The sequence below is a fragment of the Myxocyprinus asiaticus genome, chromosome 6 (genome assembly GCF_019703515.2).
Source record: "Myxocyprinus asiaticus isolate MX2 ecotype Aquarium Trade chromosome 6, UBuf_Myxa_2, whole genome shotgun sequence".
Lineage (NCBI taxonomy): Eukaryota > Metazoa > Chordata > Actinopteri > Cypriniformes > Catostomidae > Myxocyprinus > Myxocyprinus asiaticus.
In genome coordinates, this window is record NC_059349.1 from 18054840 (window position 1) to 18081685 (window position 26846).

General features: G+C 38.3%; 2 protein-coding genes across 20 annotated transcripts in view; one reads left to right on the top strand and one right to left on the bottom strand.

The window, feature by feature from the left end:
• The first annotated feature begins 2108 nt into the window (after positions 1 to 2108).
• On the top strand, positions 2109 to 2902 carry ncbp2as2 (NCBP2 antisense 2 (head to head)). 2 transcript variants are annotated; one of them, XM_051699710.1, is made up of 2 exons: positions 2109 to 2249; positions 2346 to 2902. In XM_051699710.1, exon 2 carries the CDS (start codon positions 2356 to 2358, stop codon positions 2668 to 2670), a length of 315 nt encoding a protein of 104 aa, XP_051555670.1. In that variant the 5' UTR covers positions 2109 to 2249; positions 2346 to 2355; the 3' UTR covers positions 2671 to 2902. The 2 variants fall into 2 exon arrangements, with proteins under 2 accessions (XP_051555670.1, XP_051555669.1); XM_051699709.1 differs by having other exon boundaries at positions 2113 to 2249; positions 2349 to 2902.
• Positions 2903 to 8512: 5610 nt separating this feature from the next.
• Positions 8513 to 26846, bottom strand: part of LOC127442008 (discs large homolog 1-like protein) — a 143824-nt gene continuing 125490 nt past the window's right edge. For 9 of the 18 annotated variants that reach the window (XM_051699647.1, XM_051699644.1, XM_051699656.1 and 6 more), the window contains 11 exons: positions 26522 to 26636; positions 26062 to 26238; positions 22220 to 22286; positions 20296 to 20395; positions 18185 to 18226; positions 14354 to 14404; positions 14077 to 14178; positions 11806 to 11978; positions 11423 to 11532; positions 11035 to 11126; positions 8513 to 10228 (listed from right to left, as the gene is read on the bottom strand). In XM_051699647.1, the coding sequence (XP_051555607.1) occupies positions 10122 to 10228; positions 11035 to 11126; positions 11423 to 11532; positions 11806 to 11978; positions 14077 to 14178; positions 14354 to 14404; positions 18185 to 18226; positions 20296 to 20395; positions 22220 to 22286; positions 26062 to 26238; positions 26522 to 26636 (1136 nt within the window). In that variant the 3' untranslated portion in view covers positions 8513 to 10121. Of the gene's footprint in view, positions 10229 to 11034; positions 11127 to 11422; positions 11533 to 11805; positions 11979 to 14076; positions 14179 to 14353; positions 14405 to 18184; positions 18227 to 19975; positions 20010 to 20295; positions 20396 to 22219; positions 22287 to 26061; positions 26239 to 26521; positions 26637 to 26846 lie in introns of all 18 variants that reach the window. The other 9 variants (XM_051699660.1, XM_051699655.1, XM_051699649.1 and 6 more) reach the window with 3 other exon arrangements.

Below are 26846 nucleotides of genomic sequence, written 5' to 3' on the forward strand. Positions count from 1 at the left end.
AGTTCAGAACTGCAGTGTTATCCTCTTACAATCTAATCTATTATTTAAACGGCTTTAGAAGGAGCTGCAACAATATGATTCAGAAAGCATTCCAGATCTTTAAAACAGTCCTTAAAGGCAAAGTAATAGTTTCAATGTTCAGTTACTTTCTAATTTCCTAGCTTAATATGCAGAGACCTGTGTTGTTGGGTAAGTCACTTGAAAAAGTAATGCACTACAAATTAATTGCTTCTATAAATTGTAATCAGATTGTTAATTGTGGCACTCAAGTCATACACTCAGCACCACCTTTCCACTTTACTGGGACTTTCTGTCAAAGTGTTCAGGAAACCTGTTTGAATTAATTTTTGCAGCTCCATTTGCTGACGATAACAGTGCAGAATTTACACACTTCAACTTTAAATCTAATTTAAGGCCTAAAAAAGGTTGCAAATTAAAGTGTGGGAAGTTAAAACATTTTCGTCTTTGAGCATATTACAATTGAAAGACTTATGCAGTGCTCTCATACTTGGAAAATTAAGTTACTAAGAAAGAGTTTTTCTCAGTCAGTGTGTTAACTGATACAAGTTATTTCAGCAAGCGATACAGTTGCATTAAGAGCATTTTGGTTTCTTTGTTCTTTTTGGGTCAGAGGTGAAGCTCTGTGATTATTTTACTCACAGCAGCAAGTGTTGTTCTTAAATGTGAGACCACAATGAAATGTTGTGCTTTCACAGAGTTCATGGAGATTAACGGAAAATGCATGAGAGTATGTGAATTCAGATGCTATTTTTATGTTGAGGTTTTCCTGTTTGGCTGTGACAGCTGACTTGTAGGCTGAAGTCCACCTTAAGCATACAGTCACACTCTTTCTCCTGAATAAACACCAGGAATGAGGTTTTAAGATCAGTAAGATTTTGAAACAGAAATCTCTTACAAATACAGACCTCATAAAACTAGCCCTATAGACCCCAATGACCTGAGTGTTAGAATGTTTTACACGTGCAGGTCTGACCTGCTGCACCTTACAAACAAAGAGGCACAAGTGAATTTTAAGGATATTTCTGCACTGAGGGCCAAAGCCAATGCTATTGTAATGCTGTAAGGCATAAAGGGCATCGGGCATTAAAAAAAAAAAAAAAAAAACTGAATGGAGTGGCTTTTGCATAGGCAGATTTTTCTCTGTAATGGTTTCAGGAGAACTTCACAAGAACAGAAGAGATATAAGGGATGATTGCCCCGCTCTGACCTAAAAAAGACTTTTTCATCAAAATGATGCAATCCCCATTAAAAATGCAGCATGCCGGTTGCATATGCGTCTGCCTGAGCAGTGTTGCAAGCAGATACACTATCTGCTCTCTACACACCAAGCTCACACTGAGAGCTCTTTTATAAATTATAGTGCTTTGCAACAGTCAAAAAAAAAAAAAAAAAGGTTTCCTTAGTAATACAAATAAATACCCCACCATTATACAAATTATTCCTGGCCCACAGTTATAAAGGTTATTTTTATTGCAGCTAGATCAAGGTTCTGATCATAACACTGCAAAAGAAATGGTTGAGATTCAAGATAGCTAAAAAAAAAAAAAAAAAAAAAAGAAAAAAAGAAAAATCGACGTTACAATGAGGCACTTACAATGGAAGTGAATTTTTGGGGGCCAACTTTTGGAGGGTTTAAAGGCAGAAATGTGAATCTTTTAATTTGATAAAAGCACTTACATGAATTCTTCTGCTAAAACTTGTGTATTATATTAAATTTAAAGTTGTTTAAATTGCAATTTTTACAGTCATTTTAGGGTTTGTTGACATCACATTGTCATGACAATGAAGTTGTAAAATAGGTTCAACTCTACACAGAAAAGGTAATAAAGTAGTAAGCAATTTGATCACACTGAAATCATGTTAACATACATATTGTTTCAAGTGTGTTTATACTTTTAAAAGTATTTTAATGTTTACGGACCGGCCCCATTCACTTCAATTTTAAGTGCCTCACTTCAACCCAGATTTCTGCTGTTTTTTTTTGTTTTGTTTTTTTAAAGAAAACGAGGGAAGAGTCGAAATAATTTTTGTGGTAATCAACATTATGCCACGAATGCTGTCGACTGAGCTAAACTTGTATTGAACCTTTAATATTCCTTTAAATCGATTCCGCCCCACGCCTATCGGGTGCACTGTGGTGCACAAACGCTTCGGTTGCAGGAAGCGTTGAAGAAGTCTCACTTAGCGGAGTGCAGAGTAGTCGATTGGGGACCTTGAACGTATTGGAGGTAATCGATTATTTACATAACAAAATATATTTAATCTATGTATACTAAAAGCAGCCAGATAAAGGCCAAACAAATCTAATGTCGGTGTTTGTAAAGCAGGTCCAAAATGGTGTTGCGGCGGATCCTGTATGCCTTGATAAATAATGCTCAAGTTGTGGAGAAACTCGCAGAATCTCGACCCATCAGACGGGCCGCGCAGATCACAGCCTTCGCCATCACTAGAGCACAGCTAGCCGGGAAAGACGCATCAACCAAGCTGCTCGCTTCAGAGACCTTCCGCCAGATACGCGAGGAGACGTCAAAGATGCCCAGGGATGCGCACGAGTTGGGTCGGAGAGCTACAAGACTACGGGATACGTTTGTGAAGGAGGTTAAAGAGGGGATGAGAGATGCCAGCAGACAGATAAAAGACAAAAAGTGATAACGAGTGAATCGAGTGTCTGAGAAAAGAGACTTGACATTTGTGGCAGTGGAACCTGAAGACACCGCCATTAAATAATGCTGAATGTTTTGCTGTCAGTTGCATCATCAGACTTGTTTTAATAAATAACACTGTAAAGACTATAAAGGTGTTGGAAAATTGATTATGTGACTGTGGAAGTGCCATGTGATTGGTCAAATAAACTATAAAATGTGGTTATGATGAAATGGAATCAGTGTCCACAAATCTCATTATTGCCCATCACATTTTTGGTCAGGCATTTAAACACTGCAATGATTTTCTTCAGCACCCTGAAGATCAGAGACAGTGCCAGATTTGTAGTTCACAGCACCAAAGTGGGTTTATGGGACATCCAATAAGTGGCATAATGTTGATTACCACAAAAATTAATTTACTCATACCCCCTTTAAAAAAAAACAAACAAAAAAAAAACCTGGGTTCCTGTGAGGCTGAGGCACTTACAATGAAAGATAGTGTATGTGTGTGTGTGTACACACACACACACCAATCAACCACAACATTAAAGCCAGCTGCCTAATATCGTGTAACCTGGAGGAAACTTTCTCCACATCTTTTACAGAAACTTGTTGATTCTACACCCAGACGTTGTCAAGTAGTTCTGTAAAACAAAGGATTTCAAACTAATAACTAAAACACTTGAACTTGCAATCTTTAATGAAGCCATTATCAAGTATCCAAATAATTTTTTGTCCTAATTTTAAACCATATATCTGTTGTTTTATAATTTAAAACACAAGCTCCTTTTTGTTAAATGTTTTGCTTGAAAAGTGTGCTTATGTTATCTTTCTTTACAATAAATGCAACTTGGTTTGATGTTTTGTTTTCAAAAGCAAAGGAATTCATGCATTTTTATGTTCAACTTAAGCATCCAAATACTTTTTGGGGCCACTGTGTGCAATGTGTATATATATATATGTATATATATATACAGGTGCATCTCAATAAATTAGAATGTCGTGGAAAAGTTCATTTATTTCAGTAATTCAACTCAAATTGTGAAACTCGTGTATTAAATAAATTCAATGCACACAGACTGAAGTAGTTTAAGTCTTTGGTTCTTTTAATTGTGATGATTTTGGCTCACATTTAACAAAAACCCACCAATTCACTATCTCAACAAATCAGAATACATCATAAGACCAATAAAAAAAAACATTTTTAGTGAATTGTTGGCCTTCTGGAAAGTATGTTCATTTACTGTATATGTACTCAATACTTGGTAGGGGCTCCTTTTGCTTTAATTACTGCCTCAATTCGGCGTGGCATGGAGGTGATCAGTTTGTGGCACTGCTGAGGTGGTATGGAAGCCCAGGTTTCTTTGACAGTGGCCTTCAGCTCATCTGCATTTTTTGGTCTCTTGTTTCTCATTTTCCTCTTGACAATACCCCATAGATTCTCTATGGGGTTCAGGTCTGGTGAGTTTGCTGGCCAGTCAAGCACACCAACACCATGGTCATTTAACCAACTTTTGGTGCTTTCGGCAGTGTGGGCAGGTGCCAAATCCTGCTGGAAAATGAAATCAGCATCTTTAAAAAGCTGCTCAGCAGAAGGAAGCATGAAGTGCTCCAAAATTTCTTGGTAAACGGGTGCAGTGACTTTGGTTTTCAAAAAACACAATGGACCAACACCAGCAGATGACATTGCACCCCAAATCATCACAGACTGTGGAAACTTAACACTGGACTTCAAGCAACTTGGGCTATGAGCTTCTCCACCCTTCCTCCAGACTCTAGGACCTTGGTTTCCAAATGAAATACAAAACTTGCTCTCATCAGAAAAGAGGACTTTGGACCACTGGGCAACAGTCCAGTTCTTCTTCTCCTTAGCCCAGGTAAGACGCCTCTGACGTTGTCTGTGGTTCAGGAGTGGCTTAACAAGAGGAATATGACAACTGTAGCCAAATTCCTTGACACGTCTGTGTGTGGTGGCTCTTGATGCCTTGACCCCAGCCTCAGTCCATTCCTTGTGAAGTTCACCCAAATTCTTGAATCGATTTTGCTTGACAATAGAAAGGCTGCGGTTCTCTCGGTTGGTTGTGCATCTTTTTCTTCCACACTTTTTCCTTCCACTCAACTTTCTGTTAACATGCTTGGATACAGCACTCTGTGAACAGCCAGCTTCTTTGGCAATGAATGTTTGTGGCTTACCCTCCTTGTGAAGGGTGTCAATGATTGTCTTCTGGACAACTGTCAGATCAGCAGTCTTCCCCATGATTGTGTAGCCTAGTGAACCAAACTGAGAGACCATTTTGAAGGCTCAGGAAACCTTTGCAGGTGTTTTGGGTTGATTAGCTGATTGGCATGTCACCATATTCTAATTTTTTGAGATAGTGAATTGGTGGGTTTTTGTTAAATGTGAGCCAAAATCATCACAATTAAAAGAACCAAAGACTTAAACTACTTCAGTCTGTGTGCATTGAATTTATTTAATACACAAGTTTCACAATTTGAGTTGAATTACTGAAATAAATGAACTTTTCCACGACATTCTAATTTATTGAGATGCACCTGTATATATATATACACACACACCTCTGGAAAAAATTTAGACCACTGCAAAATTATCAGTTTCTCTGGATTTACTATTTATAGTTAAGTGTTTGAGTAACATTTTTGTTTTATTCTGTAAAGTACTGACAACATTTCTCCCAAATTCCTTATAAAAATATTGTCATTTAGAGTATTTATTTGCAGAAAATGACAACTGGTCAACATAACAAAAAAGATGGTGTTTTCAGACCTCAAATAATGCAAAGAAAAGTTCATATCCATTTTTAAACAACACAATACTAATGTTTTAACTTAGGAAGAGTTCAGAAATCAATATTTGGTGGAATAACCCTGATTTTCAATCAAAGCTTTCATGTGTCTTGGCATGCTCTCTACCAGTCTTTCACAATTCTGTTGGGTGACTTTATGCCACTCCTGGTGCAAAAATTCAAGCAGCTTGGCTTTGTTTGATGCCTTGTGGCCATCCATCTTCCTCTTGATCACATTCCAGAAGTTTTTAATGGGGTTCAGTTCTGGAGATTGGGCTGGCCATGACAGGGTCTTGATCCGGTGGTCCTCCATCCACACCTTGATTGACCTGGCTGTGTGGCATGGAGCATTGTCCTGACACTGTGGCTTGTAGGCCTCTCCAGGTTTCCGTCTAACCATTAGATGACTAGGTGTTGGGCAAACCTGAAAATTGGACTCATCAGAGAAGATAACCTTACTCCAGTCCTCTATGGTCCAATCCTTATGGTCTTTTGCAAACCTCAGCCTGGCTCTTCTTTGCTTCTCATTGATGAAGGGCTTTTTTTCTAGCTTTATACGACTTCAACCCTGCCTCAGGAGCCTGTTTCAAACCATCCTCGCTGTGCACTTTATCCCAGCTGCCGTTTGCCATTCTTTTCATAGGTCACTTGATGTCATCCTACAGTTGAGTGACATTCGAATGAGTTGGTGGTCATCCCAGTCAGTGGAGAGTCGTTTTTGCCCTCTGCCGGTCTGTAGCTTTGTTGTTCCCAATGTCTGCTGCTTGACCTTGTTCTTATGAACTGCCGTCTTTTAAATTTTAAGGATGGAAGCAACCTGATGCTCACTGTATCCCTCTGCCAGTAAAGCCAGAATTGAACCCTTCTTTTCCTCACTGGAAACTTTTCTTTTCAACTCTTTTGGCATGGTAAATAGTTATTTTTTGATTCCACTTACTTTTGGGGTACTACTAGCACTGTTTTTGCCATCCAGCTGGTCCTATTGCAAGAGGATAGTGATAACCACAGCAGTGGTTTTTAAACTTTTCCTCGTTAAATAAAATTTGGTTCAGGTGATCACCTAATCAGTACCTCATTAAGTAGAATGAGGCGTGCTTGTGTTAGAATTCAACAGACACTGGAATGGAATAGTTGCCATATATGTTGAGATGCTGATTTAAGAAAAATTTGCAGTGGTCTCTTAATTTTTTCCAGAGCTGTACATATATATACACTGATTAGCCACAACATTAAACCACTGACAGGTGAAGTGAATAACATTTATTATCTTGTTACAATGACACCTGTCAAGGGGTGGGATCTATTAGGCAGTTCTTGAATTTCATGTGTTGGAAGCAGGAAAAATGGGCAAGCGTAAGGATCCGAGTGATTTTGAAATGGGCCAAAATGTGATGGCTAGATGACTGGGTCAGAGCATCTCCAAAACAGCAGGTCTTGTGGGGTGTTCCCGGTATGCAGTGGTTAGTACCTACCAAAAGTGGTCCAAGAAAGGACAACTGGTGAACCGGCAACAGGGTCATGGGTACCCAAGGCTCACTGATGCACATGGGGAGTGAAGGCTAGTCCGTCTGGTCCGATCCCACAGAAGAGCTACTGTAGCACAAATTATTGAAAAACTTAATGCTGGCCATGATAGAAAGGTGTCAGAACACAGTGCATCGCAGCTTGCTGCGTAGCCACAGACCGGTCAGAGTGCCCTTGCTGACCCCTGTCCACCGCCGAAAGCGCCTACAATGGGCACGTGAGTGCCAGAACTGGACCATGGAGCAATTGAAGGTGGTGGCCTGGTCTGATGAATCACATTTTCTTTTAGATCATGTGGACAGCCAGGTGCGTGTGCATCGTTTACCTGGGGAAGAGATGGCAGCAGGATGCACCATGGGAAGAAGGCAGGCCGGTGGAGACAGTGTGATGCTCTGGGCAATGTTCTGCTGGGAAACCTTGGGTCCTGGCATTCATGTGGATGTTACTTTAACTAGTACCACCTCCCTAAAGATTGTTGCAGACCACATACACCCCTTCATGGCAACGGTATTCCCTGATGGCAGTGGCCTCTTTCAGCAGGTTAATGCGCCTCGCCACATGTTTGAGGAGCATGACAAAGAGTTCAATGTGTTGACTTGGCCTCCAAATTCCCCGGATCTCAATCCCATTGAGCATCTATGGGATGTGCTGGACCAACAGGATCTGCTGCTAACGTCTCGGTGCCAGATACCACAGGACACCTTCAGAGGTCTTGTGCAGTCCATGCCTTGACGGGTCAGAGCTGTTTTGGCGGCACAAGTGGGACCTGCACGATATTATTAAGCAGGTGATTTTAATGTTGTGGCTGATGGGTGTATATACGTATATATATAATGTTCAAGGGCTTTACAGAGTATATGTACAAATCTTTAGAACCCAATGTCTGAAAAATCAAACACACATTTATACAACAGTTAATGTAGTTCAGATTCACTAATTTGATTTGACAAGTGGTGTTCCAAGAGTGCTGATATTTCATTCATTTCACGGTTTGTGTCACTCTACTTGTTCACTATAAAGAATTCTATCGTTATGGTTTTCAACAATGTAACCAAACTATTTTTGTTGGAGCAAAAATAAAAATAAAAACAGCTTGCCATATTGTGCTATTTACTTTGTTAATAAAACTGTTGTATTAAAGCAATTTCATTCCAACAATTATGCAGTGATACTGAATATCAGCACTCTTGTGACAACTTTCAGGGATATGGTTTGATAGCTTGAACACTTGAAGGTCCCATTCTTAAAATCTTAAAAATAAATAGGAAAGTCATAGACATTTCTATGGTGAATATAAACTGTTTTAGTTGCATAGCTCTAAAATATTTAATTGGCTAGAAGTTGCTCTTTTTGAGTGCAATAAATCTGTATAAAATTATTTTTAACCATTTTTATCCAGTAATCACAAATGACTGGATAGTGAAAACCCTGGTGTTAGTATGAGTCACTAAAAGTTAAAGCCTGGTCCCAAAACAGCTGCACAGAATAACACAGTTTAAACATACATACATCAGCCCGTGTAGGAACACTCACACCAGCACTGTGCTGTATGAGAAAGATTTTGTTTTATTTGTCTTGAATTAGCCATTCTCCTCTTGTTCGATTTCATCAATGGAATGAATCAGATCAGAAGGTTATTTACATGTTTCTTTTTTCCAGTCCCAAAATGTCCCTAAAAAGCAGAGGTGGTGAGGTGGTAGAACAAGCAGTCTCAGTACAGAAAACAATCATGTCATAGGAAGAGCAGGCAGGACCCCTCCCCATGACGGCTTTAGAAAAAGATGAGTCTCTGTGGAGCTTCCAGCATCAGCCCTGCACCGAAGCTTTATTAGCCCGGACAATCTTTTCTTCCAGATGAGACGGTTTGTGTCTGAGAGGGGGGACGGACAGAGCATCTTCTCCACACAGTAATGACTCTGATATAGCACAATTGAGCAGACAATGTTGAATTGGTGGGCAGAGAGAGGAGAGAAAGTCCGAGAACTAGCTGATTAATGATCCGCTAGTCTCTATTTCCTGTCCACATAGAAATGTAGTCCCCTCACTGCCCTGTTTCTTGTCTTTGATTCAGTGTAGGAAAATAAACAAAGGGTAGTAACAGAAGAAGGAAAAATATATATTCATACTATTTCATTTTAAATCTGTTGCTCTAATATACATTTTACAATGTCAAGAAAATAACTCCCATCATAATAGTGCTTAAGTAAAGCTCAATATAGACTTTTATTATAACAAAATAGGCAGTTTATGGAGGGTGAAATATCTGTTAAGATCTTATTGTACAATAAATTTCTTCCACATACGTGCTGGCATTTTATTGCCAAGATGTGCGAAGACATCTCTTAAAAATATCATTACCTTACAAATGGCAGACTTTCCTAAATGTAAATCAAAGTGTTGAAAACACATACTCTGTGTAAGACACTGATTGTAGACTCCAACATTCTAACGGTGGCAGCACACGTCTCATACCAGTGCAGGGCGACATCATCTAAACACAACGGCTCCATGACGCGGACATTTAGAATGAGGAGAACAATAAGCATGCCAATACAACAGTCAAGGGGAAAAAAGACGACAACTAAGGTGGAAATTAACAATAAGGAAGAGGGCCAAAGAACACATGGTCGTAAAAGCTATAACGTGCAAAGTTTTGCTTTTCACCGTTTCAAGAATCCAATGCCTGAGACTTGAGCTCCATATTACCATCTTACATGAAAATAACAAATAATAGAACAAGTAAAATAAAAAAAGAGAGACTTGCATCAGAAAATCCACATAACTCTTTCTTTTTCCTTACAAAGTAACCTCCCTTAAACATTAAGGAACTGTACCGTTTCCAAAACTCTGGTAAACAAGATGCTGGTCTGGCATAGAAGCAGTGGAGATCTGAGAAAGACAGATCCTCATCACTTTAAATAGCTACTGAAGAGCTAGAAGTCAGGAGGTGATGATGTAGGATTAAACTGAGATTGAAGTTTGTTGGATTAAGGAATTCATCTGTTCAGTGAATGTTATCAATTGGAGAAGCCCAACTGAGATAAAAAAAAAAAAAAAAAAGGACAGAATCAATAAATAAACCAGGCAGAGAGAGAGAGAGAGAGGGATTACAAACTCATGAAGGCGCTCATAGTTTCTCCTTGGACTGTACCCATATGTATGGCCCAGACTGTTCCTCAATGATCTGTTTTACTTGATCGTAGGTCTCTTCCAAAGTGTCTCCCTGAACAATGCCTGCAATGCACAGAAGATCACAGTGAGAACACCATTAAAGGAATTATTTGGGTTCAATTCAAGTTCAATCGACAGCATTTGTGGCATAATGTCAACAATCCCTAAAAAGGACTGTAGTAAAAATTACGATTTAAAAAAATGTACAGTTTACATAATACGTGAGTTTTAACAGAAAAATTACTGAAGTGGTTTTATAAAATTATGAGCTTCGCATTTCACCCATTAAACCCTCCAAAAATGAGAAGGATATATCTGCAGTCATTGCTCCAAAAAGGGGAGGGAGCTCCAAACTGTCATTAAAGATATAGAAGCCCCTTGCCTAACCCTTTCCCTAACCTTAACTGGAAGTGGAAGTGACACCCTCTTTTGGAGTTGGCGCAACTCCCTTTTGGAGTAGCCACAATTCTATTTCTAGTCTCAATTGCTTCTGTCTCTTCATGTAATCCCAGATTGACTCTATGTTCAGTAGTGGTCTCTGTGAGGGTCATGCCATCTGTTGCAGGGCTCCCTGTTCTTCAATTCTATTCTATTTGCAAAAGGAATACTTCTGATTACAAGTTATGTGCTTTAGCCCACTACGCCACCACCACTCCACTAAGAAACATGCCTGACTGGTGTTTGGTGGATATGTACCTTAACTCACCTAACTATACAAGGCATTCTCAAGACCGACAATTCATTCACACAACCCACTGATCAGTATATTTTGAGAACATGTAGTTTGGCATGACAGCACTTTGGGTTCAGTGTTTCAGAGTTTGGTTTAGCTGTTATTCCTGAAGTCTGTAGGAGAGAATCTCACAGACCTGTGAAGTGCTCCATAAACTCCTGTTCCAGCTTCATGGCTCTGTCGTATGTCTTCCTGCCTTGTTCCTCTGTCAGTCTTTTGTTTATCTCCCTGAGGAAAAAGCACACAGCATTACACTCTAATTACACATTACACTCATTTCAATGTGTGACACAACATTTATAGATTAGTGATCCTTGCATACTGCCTTATTAAAGTGGGTTTGACTGGATAAGGTTTATAGCATATGACACACAATGGGAGGATCCCCAATACATAATCTATTTTAGAAATACAATAGTAATGTAATAGTCAAAGATAAAGTGTGACAATTTAACACATTTTTTTTCTGGACAAAGAGCAATTCTCTCTTTAAGCATTAGCTTGATCCCTGGTCTTGAACTTACATGATGTTCTCCATTGATTTTGGTTTGATGAAAACAGCGATGGGGTAAAGCAGAGCCACTTGCAGTCTCTTTATAGCATTGCCTGATACATCTAGAATGCAGTGTTTGCCCTGAGAAAATCACCACAAATATGGTTAGCAATAAGGATGCATATCATGCATTAAAAACTGTTGTCAGCAATTGTGCAGGTATCTCATTCATATTTTGCCTCTTCATCTAAAAACAATGCTGAGCTAAATGATAAAAATAATAAAATCTTTTATTGTTCTAAAAAGTAATATGATAATATCTAAAATGTATATATCCTTTATGATCAAACTGGTGTTAGCATTGGTAGTAAAAATAGTTCCTATGCAGAACAATAAATGTGTGAGTGAGCTCACCTTCTCGGCCACCTCTCTGACAGACTGCACGCTGGTTCCATACAGGTGACCATTGTACTGGCCTGCCTCAATGAACTTGTGCTCCTGTATATCTTTCTCCATCTGCTCTCTGGACACAACAAAGTGGTAGTCTCTGCCGTCCACCTCATAATCCCGCTTTGGCCTTGTTGTATCTGACACAGAGAACAGCACATGCTGTAAGCTTCATTAACGCACTAGATTCATGGTTGTAACATAATTATCATCAGTAGTCTGTGTGCAGGTTTGGGCAGAATATTTTAAGAAATTATTCTGGGCTGAATACTAAATAATCTTTCTTAAAGGTATTCAGTAATGTATTCTGAATACATCACATAAAAAAAGTAACAAATACAATAATATTTTTAAAATACATATTTATAAAGGCAAGGCACAATTGGAAAAATTATGTGTGATAAGTCATTATTATCTTATCTGAACTGCTACATCTCCACTATTAACATCTAAATGAATCTGAATAGCTAGTTTCTTTAAATTAAATGTGGAGTTGGACATGAATGTTTTCTTAATGGAAGGCAGAAGGCAGGTTGTGGTCAACTACAATATTTGAATATTTTACACACATTTTAATCTTTTTCTTAACCCATTATTTGATTGGATTGGCAAAGAATACTACATTTTGACACAAATTAGATAAGAAATGCAAGTAAACCATATTTATTTGGTAAATTATGATGCCACTTGCAAAAATGAAACAAAATAGTGAGGTCATATGATAACAGCATAGTATATTAATGATTTTAACTAGGCTTGCTTGCATATTTCCATATTTAGGCCTATTTATTATTTTTAATTTATATCTCTCTTATTACAGACACTTTTATTTTGGGGTGCTTTTGATTCTTTTTGCTGTTTTATTTTTATTGTGAATCACTTCTAATGAGATGTTTTTTGAAAAGGGATTAAAAAAAAAAAAAAAAAGATATAGATATTAAAATGCCTGTATGTTACAAAATGTCATACTGAACTAACCGTCCATATAAGCCACAAATTTTACAGTAGCTATTTACAAGTTTTTCTGTCTCGTTTGGACTCTAATCTACTTCAAGTCCTTTTCCCTCATTTAGTCTTTGCAGTACACTCTCCCATATTTTACAGATTAATTTTATTGTCGCTAATAACCACTATTTCTCAACAGATATTCATTCTGCAAGTTTCTGATGTGGACGTGACTCACCAAAGCCGTCTGTCTTTACACAGAAGCCACATCTGCGTTAATTAATTTACACAGCAACAATCACGGTAGTAAACAATGTATCATGCACTCAAATTTATGGAAAAAACGTTGCGGACTGTATTGATACTGTTGCACGGCTGACTGCGCGCTGATTGTTAAAACAACAGTATGCTGATGCAGTTGCCAGATATTCAATCCAGGAATCTATATACATGAATAAGATGTTGCATTTTCATTCTTTAGTGCCTACCATCAAACCTTTTGGTGACCGCGGTCCATTTTTAAAGAATTCCAAAAACGCAACCCACGATTCTATGATTTTAACCCTCAATTGTTCTTTCAAATGAGCAAACATTGTTGTGAAAGTGCGACCCTGACAAGACTGCACACGGGCTGCAGCTGCTTTAAAGGAAGAGAAAACAGTTTCTTAATTGATTGACAATATTTTTTTCTTTCACATCTGCCCTATTTACGTAACAGTTGCTTTATTTTTGTATTCTGAATACGTAACGCTGTTACATGTATTCTGTTACAGCACAACCCTGTCTACGGGGATTCTTTACTTTGTAAGTTAAATCAAGCCATGAAGAATACCGCTAACGTGTTAAAAAATAAATTTTATACGATTTATAGAAGTTGAGGAAGTAATGGGCCTTTATTGCAGCTTAGTTTCAATACATTGTCTTTTTAGAAATGGAAAGGAAGTTTTGAGTTCTCAAAGTTACAGTCTGTTTTCACTGTCCCATGAACACTTATTCCAAAAGATCCAAGAAAAACTGATTTCTAATTATATGACCCCTTAAACCTTAACTACAATTAGAATTCATCCATTTAAAACTTATCTTAAAAAAATAAATACAAATAAAATAAAAATAAAATTAACATATCTACCAGACTATGGTGCAGGCTGTCAGACACATCACACTGTGTCAGTGTAGTATGGAATGCCTTTTTCATTTGATATGTTTGCAAAACACATTGTAATCCTTGTTGGATCAACAATAAAGATGTGTCAATATCTCCTCAGCCCACACACATGGTGTACAGATACTTACGGGGAACACAGGAGCCAAATTTGTCAGGGAATTCTGATATCAGGTCATCGTTTACTCTGTCTTTCATCGGACCCAAGATAATCACTGGTCGTGAGTAGTTCACTGTGGAAAGACATTTCATGAAATCAGTTTATACTAGCCAATACAAGTGTTCATGTGGCATTCAGAAACCCTTACTATCCATAATGTGTAATTTAGATTACATTTATGGGATGTGTTTTAGAATAAAAGGCTGCCAAATATTGCCATTACAGAAGATCATTACAGTATATCTTACCTTCTTGTTGACAGACTGGCTCATAGGACAGCACATAATCCTCCTGTCCACCTGAGAAATGAACACACATTCAGATAAGCGTATCTTAGAAAATCCAAAATATCCCGTTGTATAATTTATCATCTCCTTTATGTTACTGTTGTTTTAGAAAAATTTATCCAGCCAAGAAAATAGTCTTTAAGTCACCCAAAATGATGCAATGTTAAAAAAAATGCATTTTTAAATGTCTGAAACGGTGACAACTATGTGAGATCCACTTGTGGCCACTTGAGGTCCTATCTCCCATGCAAATGTGTAGTGGTAAGGCGATGGAGTCCTCAGTCATGGTTGGTGTGAGACTGTCATAGTGATTAAAGTGGAGCTCTTTCTGCGGATCTCAGCAGGACTGATTGCCTAAAGGCGGGTGCACACTGTACGATTTATAATAGTCCTTTAGGATTGTTGCTTGTCAGACTGAACAATATGAATGCATTGATATCGCCATGGCACACTGTGCGACATTATGTCAGACTGCACGATATACATCGTAGCCGACTGTGGTCCCAATCATCCTGATCAGTGAACGTGACTTACGCGGGAGTGTTGTGGAATAGAAGCGAAACGGCGAAATTTGCCCACCACGGAGGAGCATTTTTTTCTCTCTCTGAAAGTCAGGACATCAGCATTTCCATTGCTCCAATACCACTCCATCATGAGCATAGGCTAACATTTACAAGAAAGATGAATTTTGTCAAATAGGCCCTATAATAAGACAGCCTGATCACAAATACAGAAAATTACAAATGTTGAGAATGGACGCCAGTGGGGGAGGTAGCCTACAGTAATAGTTAGCTACCACAAGCAAATATTAATTGTGGAAATATAAAGACTTGCGGCCCAAAAAATTACAAACTTCACCGTTCACATTGGAGAAAACAAAAAAGGTGGGTTATAGTATGTCTTTCTCCTCTTTTAGATTGGTAACCTATCAGCCACGCAAAATTTCGAAAATTCATAAAGGCTGATAATATATTGAGCTTGCAATTTCCCAATGGACAATGTACAAACACTGACATAGATTTCTATAATTGTATCCAACTGTATCTATCTGCTGATTTGGATTAAAACATCCCATAAATACTTACTCTATTTTATTTTATTTATTCATTTATAAATAAAATTGGAGTGGTGTGAATCTTAACTAAAGAAGTTTACAGACGTTTAAAGAAAATGTATTAAAAGTAAAATAGTAATTAAAATAACGTTGTAAAGAAAATGCATGATAAATGTAAAGAAAATAACGAGAAAATGCAATCATTTATTTATTTTCATTTTGTAGCCTAAGCTCTGTATTTAATTCAGAGAATAATGCTTTCATATTGCTGACGTGTTACAATTTTCTCCAAGTATTTTCTGCTTATTTATTTATGAAAACTTTTTATATAAAATGAAAAGAAGAAAAACATTGAAAGTGCTTGAGTAGAGTGATAACTGGGCACAAATGTTGCTATGGTGCAAACACGGAGCAGGTTTCTTTCAGGTGCGAGAGAGGAGCCGTCTCATTTGGCCGTCCTAACAGCTGTCACACTATACGGCTGCGATGCTAAATTTCTGACACTGCCCAAACTTCGTCAGAGGCTGAAGATCATCACAAAGGCTATTAATCGGCCATCTGTGAACATATCACACTGAACGTTGTAAGATTGCCGATTTTGCCCTGCGACGAGAGAAATCCTTTAGGATTCCCGAAATTTGTCTTAGACGGCAGAATCATGGCCAAAATCGTACAGTGTGCACCTGCCTTAAGGCTCACTTTTGGCCCACCTGTGCATTTTGAGTTAGGCGCAGAAATGTGACCAATATAAGTGAATGAACAATGCTCATTAAATTGATAGGGTAGAATTTGTAAGGGCCTGTGACGTACTTTAAAAAGTGACCGGCAAACTGTTTTATTGTATCATATTTTAGTCTATCAAATGATTAGAAAGTTTACTTTAAGCACAAAATGTTAATTATTTCATCCCCCCAGCAAAGCAGTGTTAAAAAAGTTAGAGTTCAAGGCAAATTTGAAACAAAACATTCATTGGCTGATTTTGTTAGTTATTTTTTATTATGTATGAGAGATCGAAATACAAGAACCGAATTATTTTCATGACTTTTGGTTCGTTAATGGTTTTTGAATGTGCATAATTCCACTGGTGCGGTGCTAAAATATTCTGACAGTGTTTCCTGCACTACCATTCAGCAGAACTACGACTCTGCTATTGAATCAGCAGTGCGGAACATACAGCGCAACCAGTGTAACCCGAATTACAAACAAAATGGCTCTTATGCGTCGGTTCTTTTGAATCTAGTGCAAATCATACAGCGCTACCACTGAACGAATGATTCTTATCAGCCTGTTCTTTGTAGTGAATGAAAAACGTACTGAACTGCACGTCATCCATTTCATCATGTCCAAATCTAAATTAACCAAGAATTGTTACTGTGTTATGTGTAGGCTACTTGAGGCTTGTGAGACTTAAATTAAAGAAATTCCTAGATGGTTGTTGATATGTATAGTTAAAGATACACACACATTTTTTTTTTTTTGTAATTAGTGGTATTTTACAAAACTGTATAAATAAATAAAACATCTATATTAAAGTCTGTATAAACGCAAGACTCTGTTCTGATAAAATATAAAACCATGCATCATTTGATAACAAGCAGCTGAAGGCAGTAAATCTAATATAAATTGCATTTCTTATTTCCAAATATTTCTTCTTCAAAAGTTCGAAAATAATCATTAATGGAACCATTAGAAACTGGAATCGTTAAGAGGAATCCGAATTGTTAAATTCCTTACGATTACCATCCCTAGTGCCGATACAATTCCATATCAATACACTGCGATTTTGTTTCTCATGAAATTGCATAGATCCTTTGGATCCTTCTATTAAATTTTTGTATTTGTTAATCTGTAACGCATTGATATTATTTCCTACATTTTTAAATAATGAAGAAAAATATTGTTTAAATAAGCTGAAACTCAAACTGTCATTTCTCAGTACCGTCAGAGCCGCTTCTACAGTATGAGGTATAAAAAACTAAACATTCTATACTCTACTTCTACTTGCATGAAACTAAAGTGAACCATAAAAGAGAAATTGAAACTGATACCACATATTCACTTTCTCAAGTGTTTGGTGTAGTTTCAAGAGCAATCCAATTATGATGTTGTGATACATCGTGATGTATTGAACTGTATCATACTATATGTATCACAATGTGCATTATATTGCGAGTTAGTTGGTGAAACCTAGCCATAATGCGCTGTCTGTGCTGCGGATCACGGCTGTGTGTGTAATATCTGGCCCCCATGAGACAGTATAGTAATATCTTTAGAGTGGCTTTGAAATAGCACTGCTGTGACTCTGTTTCTGACAGAGAGAGGGCAAGGGCTGAAAAGTGATGGGGGGAGCACTGTTGCTATGGAGACTGAGCCAGGGGCTGATGGAGGGCTCACTGATTGATTTTGGTGTTGTATCTGTGTGGTTTCTGGTACATTACCCACCCTGTCTCACTGCAGTACTGCTCGCAGAGAGGGAGGTGGACGCTGATGTCTGTTCAGCAATGTAAACTCTTAAGAAGTCCTGAATAACACTGCTTGGTCATTTAGAGGCAGCGTAGCCTTTACCACACTTTATATAATACATTATTGTTTATCCACTACGATGGATCTCCCATACACAAAGGGTAATACTGCATGGCACAGACAGAGAGAGCATGACATTGTTAAATGTGTGAAAGAAAAACAGGAAACTCAGACGAGAACGACGGATGAAGGGCACAATGAAAGGAAGAACTTACGGTAACTACTCTCACTATCACTGGCATTTGAGGTCACATGCTCTGAAATCATAACAGAGGGGGAATGGATGATGAAAACCAAGAACAGGAGAACATGATGATTCATGAGGTGACTTAAAATGAGAGCAGAATACCAGCCCTGAGTATAACTACAGTGAAGGAGTCCTCATACATACCACTAGAGGGACACAGCACACTTCCTGAGAAACACAACGATAACAGTGTACTCTCCAACTTAAAGTTCCACTTAGTTTCCCCCCCACATACACTGTAGAAATAGTTCACCAAAAAATTAAAATTCTGTAATCATCTACTCAACATTTCCAAACTCTTCCACTTGACTGCAGCTCTTTAGTTAACTTTTGCTCATATTTGAACCTGGCACTTTGATGGTGTTTTATTGGAGATTAACAGCCCCTGCTCACTGGCTGCTTTCATTGAAAAGATGGGGGGTGATCTCCTTTCATGTTCCACTGAAGAAAGTCATACACGTTTGGATTTTTGGGTGAACTATTCCTTAAAAAAAATGTCACACTAAAAGAAATGGTGCCTGCTATGTTGAAATTACATGACCAGGTGAATACTAATGACTTTTTCTCAGTAACCCTCCTATTTTTTTGACACTTTCAGTTGCGGAATAAATTAATCATGGGTGACAAATACACCAGTGAATAGGGTATTTCTACAATGGCATCAGTAAACGAAAACTTGCTTTTGCGTGATGATGCATCCACACGAAAGGTGTCAATACAAAGTCCGAGAACAACAGAGCTGTTCAGCTGTGACGTCAATTGTAGGCGAACCCGGAAGAGAATTCGCCATGGGTTCCCTCTGGATTTTCCTATATGTTTTTATAATGGGTTTTTTTAACTTCTGTGTAAAATAAGGTATGTAGTAAATATTAATGACGATATGTGGACATTTTGTTCTACAATGTCAATTACACACTTTCATACCTCAAATGTAAATTTTGAAGCCACCGTGTATTTAAAAAAAAAAAAGTCTTTAATTCAATACGGCTTCAAAATTCACGTTTTAAGTATGACTGTCACTTTTTAAGAATTTATGTTGTAGAACTAAACGTCCACCACATATCATCAAGTAATGTTTACCACAGATCTTATTTTTAAGTAAAAAAAACCCCATTATAAAACCCCATAGAAAAATACAAATTCTCTTGGACAACAACCTGAACAGCTCTAAGTTGTATCACTTGTTTAGGAAGACGAATAAGAGTGAAACAACAAAAAATTACTTAGTGCACCTTTAAGGAGTCAGCTGTAGAAAACAGCAAACATAATAGCTAGAGTGTATGATGCCACATTAATACAATGCATTCTTATTCTTTGTCAATCATAAATATATTTTATGATAGTACAGTTGATTGTTACAAACAAAAAATGCAAACTATTTCAGAAAATAAATTCCCTCCCTGTCCTCTAATGGACTCCATAGCTTATGGTTCTAGGGGCAAATCTATAGATTATGAATATGAAGACAAGATAACATAAGCAGATACTGAATAAGGGAATATTCCATAAAGCCCAGTGGGACCTTCAGCAGAAAATCCCAATCCTCCACCATAACCAACAGTAAGAGGCTGGGATGTCTGATGCTAGTGTAAAGTGTAAAAAGTGTCAGGAGAAGTGGCTCTTGCACTCCGGGACTAAACGTGCTCTTTACAGAAACATCAGCATGAGCTATGAGAGTGAGAGCAATGAGATGTCAGAGAAACAAAGTGAGAATGGAGATCTAGAGGTGGCAAAGTGGACATCTACAGGGGGCACTTACTCTGGCCTTTGGATAGCATGTCATCTGGGTTGTCCTGTGGCGCAGTCAGGGAGGGAGCAACAAGAGAGACAACAACCACAAGAGTACATGGGTTACTGAGACAGTCTGAGGCCTGGTCCAGCCACTGGACACAGCAGGCACCAAGCTTTTCTGAGGTTCACACACCTCTGTCCACTGGATATGTAAGCACATGTTGCATCTAAAGAGGGCTCAGTTGCCCACTGTGCCCAGTGGAGCAGTGCCAACCTCTGTCTTTATGACCTGCCGCCCTATTCTTGCCCAGTGGTGCTGCTTTCAGTGGCGGGACTGTCTGTACTTACGGTCCACATCGCTTGTTTCCTGCTCACTCGCCTCCTTGTTCTTGTAGAAGGGGAACTTGCGGGAAAAGAGGTTCTTTTTACGCTTGTCATTGAGCGACTGCTGAAGAAGGAAGGGGAGGGCAAAAGAAAAGAAGGGCAGGGAAAGAGGGCTGTCTAATGACCATATGGAGAAAATAAAAGATGATTTTTCTGCTCTTGGCATTGTGGATCTCTGATGGTTTAATCAACCATTTCAAGTCAAATGCCACAGCCATAATAAGTCATTCAAAATAAATCTGAACAATTTATTGTAGATAGGTGTTAACTTTCTGTTTTAAGTGGTGGAGGACATCAAAGTCAGAAATATGTATGAAATGCATAAAGAACTGAAGTGACAAATTAATAGATTGGAGCCATAGACCCAAAGAAACACAAGAGAGAAAGCTTGTGAAGGCAGACGGACAGAGTGGCTGTATTTGCATGCAGAGGGTGAGAAGTTTTGTGAGGGTGCCAGAAGCATGTGGAGGCCTATAACTGCTTTGGTTTTGGCTACTTTCCTTATCAGCAGGACAAAACAAAAAGCAAGTTTGGCTGATTTCCTTGTGGAACATATTTGATGAATAGGCACAAGGACAGAAAAAAAGAGCCTGTATGTACAATTCATACAATTATTAGTTTGGTTAAGTAGTTATACAAGGCTGTATTTTTTGGAAATCATTGAATATTGGCAGCGATGCAGCATCCTGATTACAGGTGCATCACATTCAGCAAGTCAGGCATATCCATTCTAACACAGTGATCAGTTATAAGCCTGGTGGTTTTACACTGCAGATTTTTGAAGAGTGTTACAGTAGTGAGTGGATGAAAAAGTTTCTGATAAAGGACAGGAGTGAGGAAAGAGTGAGAAGGAGGGGTGGTGTACAGAAGAACGAGCAGTCCGACATCAATGGCAAGCGTATTTGTCTTTCGTTTTCCTATCATGCATGTTTTGCCTTTATTGGCATGTTAGACAGAATGTGCTGTGGCTACAGGTCTGGTCTTTTAACTTCTTTGCTTTATTAATGAGTTACAGATGCTTCACAGTACTGTTATATATGTTATATAACATGTGGCCCCGTTTGGGCCTGCAGCACTTGCGGTTACACATGCTGTTAATTTAGACTGGGCCATTCGTACGGCAGACTGATTAGTACACGACATTCAGAACATTACAATACCACTGAGCGCACTGACTGAGATTTATTATTACAGGTAGGTTAATATCAACTGGTCAAACTTCCACAGAGGTAGGAACATGAGAAAAAGCAATTTTAAATGCATTTCAATTTTATTTACTGTTATATATTTCGCTTTGTTGGACACTAACACCACAACTACGCAAGACCTCCATTCCAAAACCTAGTGAGCTTCCTACCTAAACAGCATTTTAAAACAGAACGCTGTTACAAAAAGTAGGCAGCAGCAGCAGCAGCAGCATTTATGCTGTCTTCTAAGTCTAAAACACCTCATTTTGGCCAAAATCTAAAGCAGCATCATGTATCCTTTATGGACAGACCCCGAATAAATTTATTCTAGATGGCGGACAAGTCAAGAAAAATCTATTGTGTGTGCGCTTTGTGCTGTATTTTAATGTTATTTATAGTATTTCATTGCTAATTTAGCAACATGCTAATGTCAAACTGAAGTCTGTCATTTGACTCTGGCAAAGAGCTCTGTCTGTGTGACTTGTGGAGTTGCTGCCAATGATGAGTGTTCAAAATCAGTCACCTATAAGTGTACATATTGTTTAGGAGGCTGCCTAAGTCTGCTCCTTATGTAGGCAGGAGACAGCCGACAGTAAGGCAGTTTACTAGGTTTTGGAGAAGAGTCTTAGCAGTTTGACTGCTTTTAGATGACATAAGTATCTTATCTCAGTAGCTATGCAGGTATGAAATGGTTCACTCACCCCTTTCTCTCGTGACTTCGAGTTGAATTTTACTGTCTTTAATCTGGCTCTCTCCTTCTTCTCCACTCTTTAGGGAAAACACACAGGATTAGAGTAGCTGTTAATAAACTTTTAATCCATTTTACACCCCATTTAAAGCAAAATTCCCCTTTATTAGGACTTAATCTCAAGACAAGTGCTAGGGGACACTGAAGATGAGCTATCAGTAAAACATATAGGATGACTCAGGTCCAGTCTAAACCTTCTTGAGGGCGATTGGTGGAATGAAGTTGAGGACCCTGAAGAGATATAATTTCTGAAAGGATTCAATGTCTATGACTCTTTAACAGTCTTGTTTTTCCCAGGTATGGTTGAGGCAAGTTGAAACCTCCCATGGAGGTATTGGAGATGGCATGTTAAAAATGCATGAATTATCAACAGGGAGCCATATTCTAGATTTTCCATATGGAAAAGTTAACCTCAGTTGTTTTGGGAAGGTGATACAGTATATGAGGAGAGAAATGGGACTCTAGTGCCTAAGCCCCTGTTTACACCTAGTATTAAGATGTGTCTTGGGTGATCCCATCACATGTGTTCAGATGAGACACATCGCTGTTTACACCTGTGACAACTTGTGTTCAGATTTGGAGGGGAGGGTCTCTGTTCCATGACGACATACACTGGCGGCCAGAAGTTTGGAATCATGTACAGATTTTGCTCTTATGGAAAGAAATTGGTACTTTTATTCACCAAAGTGGCGTTAAATTGATCACAATATATAGTCAGGACATTAATAACGTGGAAAATTACTATTACAATTTGAATTTTTTTTCAGAACTTCTTAAACTACATCAAAAAATCCTCCACGTGCAGCAATGACACTTCCTGTGGCACTTGCTATAGACATGGCTGTCTTGTTGGGCAATTCTCATGCACCTTACAGTCAAGCTGATCCTACAAAAGCTCAATGGGGTTAAGATCCATAACACTCTTTTCCAATTATCTGTTGTCCAATGTCTGTGTTTCTTTGCCCACTCAAACCTTTTCTTTTTGTTTCTCTGTTTCAAAAGTGGCTTTTTCTTTCCAATTCTTCCCATAACGCCTGCACCCCTGAGTCTTATCTTTACTGTTGTACATGAAACTGGTGTTGAGCAGGTAGAATTCAATGAAGCTGTCAGCTGAGGACACGTGAGGCGTCTATTTCTTAAACTAGAGACTCTGATGTACTTATCCTCTTGTTTAGTTGTACATCTGGGCCTTCCACATCTCTTTCTGTCCTTGTTAGAGCCAGTTGTCCTTTGTCTTTGAAGACTGTAGTGTACACCTTTGTATGAAATCTTCAGTTTTGTCAATTTCAAGCATTATATAGCCTTCATTCCTCAAAACAATGATTGACTGACGAGTTTCTAGAGTTTCTTTTTTTTGCCATTTTTGACCTAATATTGACCTTAAGACATGCCAGTCTATTGCATACTGTAGCAACTCAAAAACAAACACAAAGACAATGTTAAGCTTCATTTAAGATACTTAATTTTAGATTATAGATTACTCAAGGATAAGGTGTTGGAGTGATGGCTGCGGGAAATGGGGCCTGTCTAGATTTGATCAAAAATGACTTTTTTCAAACAGTGATGGTGCTGTTTTTTACATCAGTAATGTCCTGACTATATTTGTGATCAGCTGATAATATTAAAGTGCAACAATGTCAGTAATAACAAACCAGATACGGTTGAAATGTAACCTAAGCACAAACACAACATGTCAAGCAGAATTATATGTTATCTTAGTGGATTACCTGTATCAAAGGAGCTTCAGGTGTTCAAGCTTCTTCATCTGGTTTGATATCAAACACACTACAGAAGATCTGTAAAGCTTTCGTGACTATGTATCCGCTTTTTGAAATTTTCCGATCAGACGGTTATTTCCTTTAAAGTTTAAATTCTTGTTTTAGCAACAGCGATTGATTGACAAGTGAGTAGAGCAGTCAAATTAAAATGCACATTCGAATGCTAAAACTGTGTATCTGAATTTTGGATTTGTGCCAAGCACTGACGATGACTTCAGATAGATCGCATTCTTGCGCTACAAAAGGCTAGACACAGCGCAACAAATACTCAATATGCTTTTTCAATTTCTTTTTAATTAGACACAGCATCTAAAAAAACAACACTCCTGCACGAGATGCTGAATAAATAAAAAAACAAAGCAAAACAAAGATGTTCGTCTAGCGTGCGTTTACACAGAAAAACAAATGGATGGTTGCAAAAGCGTTCAGTGTGAACAGACCCTTTCAGTTGGCGGAGGCACTTGGCCACTGCATCTTGCTCTCTTAATAAGCATATCTCAGATTAAGCAATGAGTTTTTTAAACGCTTTGTCAGGAAAGGAGTTCAACTTGGAAATGTGTGTCTCGAGATTCTCGCGTTCTGTTCCATTCTGTTCCTTCTGATTGAACAGCTTCACCACCGAGTTCAGCCTCTGCTATCTGGGAATATTGCTACACTACATACACTATAACGAATTAAAAACAATGTGGTATTTCGTTGTTATTATTAAGTTTGAGTCGGGGGTAGTATACTGCGGCAACACCATGTGAACTGTCTATTGAAGTATTTTTCTTTTGACTTAACATTTGAAAATATGGACCGGATAAAATGTATTTACTTATTTTATGCACATTAGTTGAAAATGGAATGCCCTTTTTTTTTTAACAGCCAGGAATGTTATTTGCAGTAATATAATGGTGCTGCATGGTTTATGTATTTAATGCACCCTCGTGGACTAAGGAAACAACGTCAATTAAAAAAAAAATCAGCTGACATCAAAATTAGAATATTATTCAAATTTTGAAAATATTTAAGGTAAAAATTCGAACTTAGTTTATCTGCCCAGTTGACAGCCCTACAGGTGAGGGGTGGCGCTTCACTGCTTCCGGGACGCATACAGGACGGATTAGCCTTTACACCTCAAATGCGATGTGGTCACATGCGTTTTTGACCACATTTGTATGTGGTTTTTGTGATCCGATCACAAAACGTTTTAGACCCCGTTTACACCTGTATTTAGGGTTGACCACAATGGATCACCCGAAAAGTATCTTAATACCACGTGGAAACGGGGTCTAAGTCTCTAAACTTAGCCCAAGTCTCTAAACATAAAGCTGAAACAAAGCCGAAGTGAGTCTACCACATTCTGACTCAAAAATATTAGGTTTTGCCACAAACTTGTACAAATATCTTGAGAAAATGGTTGTGGAAATAACTGATCATGTTAAAAAATTTTTACATGTTTTTGTGCACCTCTGTGCTATTTTCCAGTTGTTTCCATATGTAAACACATGCTGGACAGACGTCTTTGAACATTGCACAGCATTTCATTTTTTTCAAATGCATCTTGAGACACCAGCGTTCTGTTTTATTCATTGCTCTACATCTATCTTGTTTTTAGCGCAGGTGTCACAAAGATTCGACGTTCTGAAGGAGTTCTGTCTATAAAGAGGACTTCATGTGACTTTTACACTGTTAGACATGATTCCAGATTGTTATGCACCAAGCAAAGTTTTAGCTCTTGATAAATGGTTATCCAATGCTTTCTTCCCTTCAGCACTAGTGTGCTGAGGGGCCACCGTGCCTTGTTAAAACTGTGTATGTTTACTGTTACTACACTGTTATGAATGTTGCCAACGATGCTTACATAAAATACAGTCTACTGCAACAATACTAGGAGAAGAAATGACAAAGAGAGTTAAGAATTTCGGGTTCAGGTCGGCTTAAAATCTGTCTGTACAAGTCAGGTTGGGTTCAGGCTATATTTTAAGGCCTGTGCAGACCTCTAATGTTTTGTAAGTTAGCGTCATTCGCTCACCTCCTCTTGCTGGGGATAACGCCCATCTCCTCCACCTCTCCTTGAGGAGTGACCTGCCGTGCCTGCCACCACTCATCATCTGAAGCATTCACCACATGCAGGATGTCCCCAAACTTGAAGTTCAGGCCCTGGCTGGGCAATCCTGAATCCTTTGTTTTATCATAATCAAACAGCGCTCTGCAGAAAACACAAAAAAGAGAAACACAGACTCGTCTTTTACGTTTCAGCATTTGTGGTAAAGTCAGAGAAGCTGCTCTGAAAATGCTAACTTCCCTCTGATATCTATTATATACAACTTAATCACTTAAATGTGTGCATGAACTGTAAATATAAGTCATCTCTTTCTAATTATTCAATAAAAATATATATATATATATATATAAAAAAAAACACACATAATTGGATTACTTGTGTCCAGTTTATAGTTCCATATGGTGCATTGTAGATGTCTGTCCAGTACCTGACATATAGCGATCTTTTCTGACTAGTCCTCAGGGATCCCGAGCCTGAGCTGATGCTGCTGTTCATCATCTGCTCTCTCAGGTCATGGATCTTGGCCTCAAATCGGCTGTACTCTAAAAAACACAAGGCAGCAAAACATCATCACTCTCAGAGTGCTGCTGATATATGGAGCTTTTTTAGGTGCTTTAGTTTGTTCAGCCACTCACCAGACATTACACAGATATACAATTAGATGTGTGTAGAAGATATGCAAGACTTTAAACAAAAAATTTCTGAGCAACATCTTGGGGAAAAAAATGTGTTGCACATTTGATGTCACACAT

Coding starts and splice junctions, on each gene's coding strand:
- ncbp2as2 (XM_051699710.1), top strand. CDS start 2,356: ATGGTGTTGCGGCGGATCCTGTATGCCTTGATAAATAATGCTCAAGTT.